Source organism: Tachypleus tridentatus, chromosome 6 (assembly GCF_004210375.1).
Source record: "Tachypleus tridentatus isolate NWPU-2018 chromosome 6, ASM421037v1, whole genome shotgun sequence".
Taxonomy (NCBI): Eukaryota; Metazoa; Arthropoda; class Merostomata; order Xiphosura; family Limulidae; genus Tachypleus; species Tachypleus tridentatus.
The window spans coordinates 121,671,722-121,677,827 of record NC_134830.1 but is presented as its reverse complement, the minus strand read 5'-3'; the positions used below and the strand labels follow the sequence as shown (position 1 = coordinate 121,677,827).

The window sequence follows — 6,106 nt, the reverse complement described above, 5'->3', positions numbered from 1 at the left end:
AATTAGTGTTTTATTAATAGATAATTCAAGTCACTCTTAATGCCACTTTCTTAGCGTTATTTGTTCATAGATAGCTCGAGTCACTCTTAATGTCATTTTATAAGTATTATTTGCTGATAGATAACTCGAGTCACTCTTCATACCATTTAATTAATGGTCTTGTTCAGAGTATTGTTTTCACTTGTTGTCACTTAGGTTCATTTTTAAAACTGTTTGTTTAATGAAGACTCTTCTCACCACGTTCACCATAAATTGTTGTGAATTCCTCCTGGCTTTATGTTTCTGTCATAGTACTAATGTTAAATGACAATGTACCGTATTGTTCTAAATAACCTAACAAACTTTATTTAATAAAGATGTAATAGAAATAATCATGGAACTTTTTTTTTAATTAAAATGCCAGTATTAATGTTTCTCATCTAAGTAATGGTTTACGACTTAAGTTATTTAATATAATAAAATATGGATTGTTTTCCTACCTGAAAAGCCGGTCGGTACTCGGTGCTTTTGAAGTATTGAGTTTTTGAAATCGTAACGTTTAATATTTAATTTAAATAACGATAAAGAAACACAGTCGACACTGATAAATGTTACTGTTTCTTTTTTAGATGAGTTAATCCGTAACCAGTTTTGTAATTAACATTTTTATGCGTAATTTTAAGTAAATATTTTATGTTCCACAAGAGGGCCGAGAGTGTGTGAACTGTGGAGCGACCTCTACTCCACTGTGGCGACGTGATGGCAACGGCCACTACCTCTGCAACGCTTGTGGTCTATACCATAAGATGAATGGACAAAATAGGCCACTTATCAAACCTAAGCGACGCCTGGTGAGTATTTGATATCAGTAAAAATTAATTTTTTGTGCAAGGGTAAGTTAAATAAGGGTGTCACATTCTACGTTTCGATAAACACATTATTAAAAACTTGTTAAAGGTTTCACACATTTAAAGCTTGCGTCGTCATGATTTTACACTTATTTTGTTACGCTGTGTTCCCAGCAACCACACAGAATGAAACTAAAGATTTATCATAATATAACCCATTAGTTAACCCTTGCATGACCCTTCACATAGCATATATTCAACCGTGCATAAACAATCGTTTAACCTTTGTATGACCCAGCATAATCTATCGATCAACCCTACCAGTGTTGGTTGTTGTTTCACGTATTATTTATTATACACTCTTCTTGTCAATGAATAACAGGCACCAACAACATGAGTGTGGGGTCATGTCCTTATGACACACACAAAAAAAAAAAGCGAATGCGTTACGGTGTCTGAACCTAAAAGAAACATAGTTTGTTTTGAATTTCGCGCAAAGCTACACAAAGGCTATCTGCGCTAGCCTTCCCTAATTTAGCAGTGTAAGATTAGAGGGAAGGCAGCTAGTCAGCATCACCCACCGCCAACTCATAGACTGCCCTTTTACCAAGGAATAGTGAGATTGACCACCTTAACTTTATAACGTCCCCACGGCTGAAAGGGCGAGCATGTTTGGTGTAAAGGGAATGTATTATGATGTCTGAACCTAAAAGAAACATGGTGTGAGAAACAGGCGAGCGTGGTTTTAATATCTAACGATACATCTATGATCTAATACTCAACATTAAACTGGTATACTGATATTCAGCCTTATACTGTGTTAAAGAAATGTGTTTTAAGAATTTGTGAAGATTTCAGAAAAAAACACAAACAAACAGGAAGCTAAGAACAGCTAGTGAAATATTGTAACACCAACACCACCACCCTGTTTAACGACAGAAATGAAATATTTCTTAGAAAGTCACCGTCAACAAGCACTATACAACCAACCGTTTCTCGTTGAAAAACAAAATATCAAAATGTGAAATGACTTACTTTGACCTCACATAGTTCTGAATAATATTTTATTCACGCATATGAGCGAGGCCCGGCATGGCCAAGCGTGTTAAAGCGTTTTACTCGTAATCCGAGAGTCGTGGGTTCGAATCCCGGTCGCACTAAACATACTAGCCCTTTCAGCCGTGGGGCGTTATAATGTTACGGTCAATCCAACTATTCGTTGGTAAAAGAGTAGCCCAAGAGTTGGCGGTGGGTGGTGATGACTAGCTACCTTCCCTCTAGTCTTACACTGCTAAATTAGGGACGTCTAGCGCAGATAGCCCTCAAGTAGCTTTGCGGGAAATTCAAAACAAACAAACAAGCATATGAGCGAAAACTTAAATTACTCATATAACGTATGTCTTGTGTGAAAATGTTGACGGAAAGATGATTTAATAGTAAATTCCGATAAGAAAAAGTTATGTCTTTATATTCAGACTCAGCATCAACCTTCTCACTGTATAGCTAATTAAAAACTGTTCTTATTACGTTTCTACTTATAAATACTAAAATACATTATTTCGTCACTTGAGTTGTTTCACTGTCACCCATGTTTTCGCTATAAACCCACTAATAACATCTGGAGTGTGTAAAAGTTTTGATTAAGTTATCCTTCAGCGACGTTTCTGTTTAGTTAGCTTAGCTTTTCTCTATATTCATATTTAGCTATGTTAAATTATCCTTTATCTAAGTTCCTATTGAGTTCTTTTATCATTTGGCTACATTTCTGTAAATTAGGTTATCTTTAGCTATGTCTCCGTAATGTTGCTGAACGAATAAGTTTCTGCTGAGGAAACTCAGTACTGGAGTACGTTAGTATTTAGCTATATTACTACTGAACTGTATTAGTATTTAGCTATGTTACTACTGAACTGTATTAGTATTTAGCCATGTTTCTACTGAAGTATGTTAGTATTTAGCTGTGTTTATACTGTAGTATGTTAGTACATAACTATGTTTATTCTGAAGTATGTTAGTTCATAGCTATGTTCCTACTGAAGTATGTTAGTTCATAGCTATGTTTATGCTGTAGTAAGTTAATATTTAGCTATGTTACTACTGAAGTATGTTAGTATTTAGCTGTGTTTATACTGTAGTATGTTAGTACATAACTATTTTATTCTGAGTATGTTAGTTCATAGCTATGTTCCTACTGATGTATGTTAGTTCATAGCTATGTTTATGCTGTAGTAAGTTAATATTTAGCTATATTTCTACTGTAGTATGTTAGTATTTAGCTATATTTCTACTGTGCAATGTTAGAATTTAGCTATATTTCTACTGTGCAATGTTAGTATTTAGCAATGTGTCTGATAAAGTATGTAAGTATTTAGCTATGTTAACACTATGGTATGTTAGTATATAGCTATGTTTTTTTTGTGTAGTATGTTATTATTTAGCTATATTTCTACTGTAAAATATTAGTATTTAGCTATGTTTCTAAAATGTATATTATTACTTAGCTATATTTCTTCTTTCGTATGTTAGTATTTAGCTATGTTTCTACTGTATTATATTAGTATTTAGCTATATTCCTAATGATAAATGTTAGCAATTGGCTACGTTTCTACTCTGGTACGTTATTATTTATCTATGTTTCTACAGTGGTATGTTAATATCTAGCAATGTTACTACTGTACTATGCTAGTATTTAACTACGTTTCCACTGTGGTATCTTAGTATGTAGCTATGGCTCTGATGAAGTATATAAGTATTTAGCTATGTTTCTACTATGATATGTTAGTATATAGCTATGTTTATATTGTAGTATGTTAATATATAGCTATATTTCTACTTTAGTATGTTATTATTTAGGTATGTTTCTCCTGTATAATGTTAGTATTTAGCTATGTTACTACTGTAGTATGTTAGGATTAAGCTATGTTACTATTGTAGTATGTTAGGATTAAGCTATGTTACTACTGTAGTATGTGAGGATTAAGCTATGTTTTTCCTGTAGTATATTATAATTTAGATATTTTTCTACTATGGTATGTTAGTATATAGCTATGTATCTACTCAAGTATGTTTGTATACAACTGTCTCTACTGTGATATGTTATTATTTACTTACATTTCTTCTGTGGTATGTAAGTATTTAGCTGTGTTTCTACTGTTGTATGTTAGTATTTACTACGTTTGTAATGTAATATGTTAGTATTTATCTATGTTTCTACTGTGGTATGTTAATATTAGGCAATGTTTCTACTTTTGCTATGCTAGTATTTAGCTATGTTTCTATTGTGGTATGTTAGCATATAGCTATGTTCCTATTGTGGTCTGTTATTATTTAGTTATGTTGCTACAGTAGTTTGTCAGTATTTACCTTTGTTTCTACTGTAGTATATTATTATTTAGCTATGTTTCTACTGTGGTATATTAGTATTTAGGTATGTTTCTACTGTGGTATTTTAATATTCAGCCATGTTTCTACTGTGGTGTGTTAGTGTTTAGCTATGTTTCTACTGTGGTATATTAATATTTTAACTATATTTCTACTGTCGTATGTTAGTATTTAGTTATATTACTATTTGAATATTTAGCTATGTTTCTACCGTAGTATTTTAGTATTTAACTTTGTTTTTATGAAGGTTTGTAGTTTTTGGCTACTTTTATTAAATTGTGGTATTCAATCGTGATTAGAACGTTCGTATGGTTTTAAGTGTAATGTTGGTTTCCGTCTTTATTGAGTGCTATTTATTGTGTAGAATATGAGAAAAAGAATTAATTCCCTAGTAATACGAAACATGTTTCATACGTTAACATGTTAATAACCTAATTTGAAAACCATTGTCGTTGATTTGGTTTTTAGTCTTCGAAGCATTCCGGAAAGCATTTTACTGTGATAGCATAATGAACTAGATTTCAGTTCGTAAAACGGGTTAATTAGAACCACGCATACTCTGAACGAACGATTCAAGTACTTGTTTAATACAGGTAAATCATTATGTTTTATTTTGTTGAAAAGGTATTTTGATAATCTAGCTTGTTTCCCGTCAATCTGACATTATTAACCACAAAGTCAAATTTACCAATTAATGTCGGCAGTGTAATTAACAGACGATTTCTCTAAACCTGCTATTGGCTAAAACACCTTGATGGGCGTGTTCCTTGTGGAAAATAAATAACTTAATGACACGCTGTCAACAATTGCAGATGCTTGTAGCATAAGTTGCTGTTTTGTAATTGAGGGTGTTTATAGTTGAATCCTGTGTTTCTGGTTATCGTAGGGCTAGCCCATATGTATCTGGCCTCTGTTAAGACTGCAGATTAAGTAGTGTTTCGAACGGCGAAGCACGTTATTACAATTATTGTTCGATAAATCATGTTTACCCCACTTGTCCCTCCTCTAGTTATCGCCCCTGAATAATAGCCGTTACTGGACAGCACTAATTACCCATTCATTTTACTAGGAGAGCTTAGCGCCTTATTGGTCAGTTCAAGGGAAGTGTGGTCAGCTGTGAACTGGTCATAACCTCGCAAAGTAGTGAGCTCTCATTACGAATGCAAAAATTACCGTTCGCGATTCTTCGATATAAAAAGAACTGCAGTCAACACACTTCGGGTCACGATGTGTTATAAGAATGATGGAGAATAATGAGATAACAGTTGGTGGAGAGGCTTCTGACCTCACAGGAGTTCTTAAATCCTAGTCAAAGGTTAAGCGATGGAAAACACGTTGTATTTTCTCGCATATGTCTACTGAGCTACTTCAGTAACATGTAGTCTTTAAATCATCATCACATACAAGGTCATAAACTACCCCCGACACACACACACACAGATAAACATATAACAGTGATACCTAAAACCGTTCCTGGTGGTAAATTTATTAATTCAATGCCATCTTGCCTATTAATTCAAAAATAGGAACGGTTATTCGCTGATATCTCTTGTGTAGCTTTGCACATAGTTCTCAACCAATCATTTCACTATAAAAGACGCATGTGCAGTATGATAAAGCATAAAACGCCCCACCCCCAGAGGTTCAGCAGTAAAAACCTGGTTTCAATACCCGTGGTGGGCACAGCCCAGACAGCCCATTGTGCAGCTTTGTACTTAACAGTAAAAATAACAAAAAACACATTAAACGCACTGTATGTCTTTTGACTTTAGTAAAATGATATTAAAGAGAAATTAAACCAATACTTTATTTTGTAGAATAGATAAATGTCACGGGAAGTTCTCTTAGTAAACTCTATAAAGGAAAAAATAGGTTTATAATCACACAATCAGGGACTT

The 6,106-nt window shown here is 33.5% G+C and overlaps 1 protein-coding gene across 1 annotated transcript in view; it reads left to right on the top strand.

Annotated features, from left to right (window-relative positions):
• Positions 1-664: 664 nt before the first annotated feature.
• Positions 665-6,106, top strand: part of LOC143253481 (GATA-binding factor 3-like) — a 36,888-nt gene continuing 31,446 nt past the window's right edge. Inside the window, exon 1 of the mRNA XM_076507460.1 lies at positions 665-830. Coding sequence (XP_076363575.1) covers positions 786-830 — 45 coding nt within the window. The 5' untranslated portion in view covers positions 665-785. The remainder of the gene's footprint in view (positions 831-6,106) is intronic.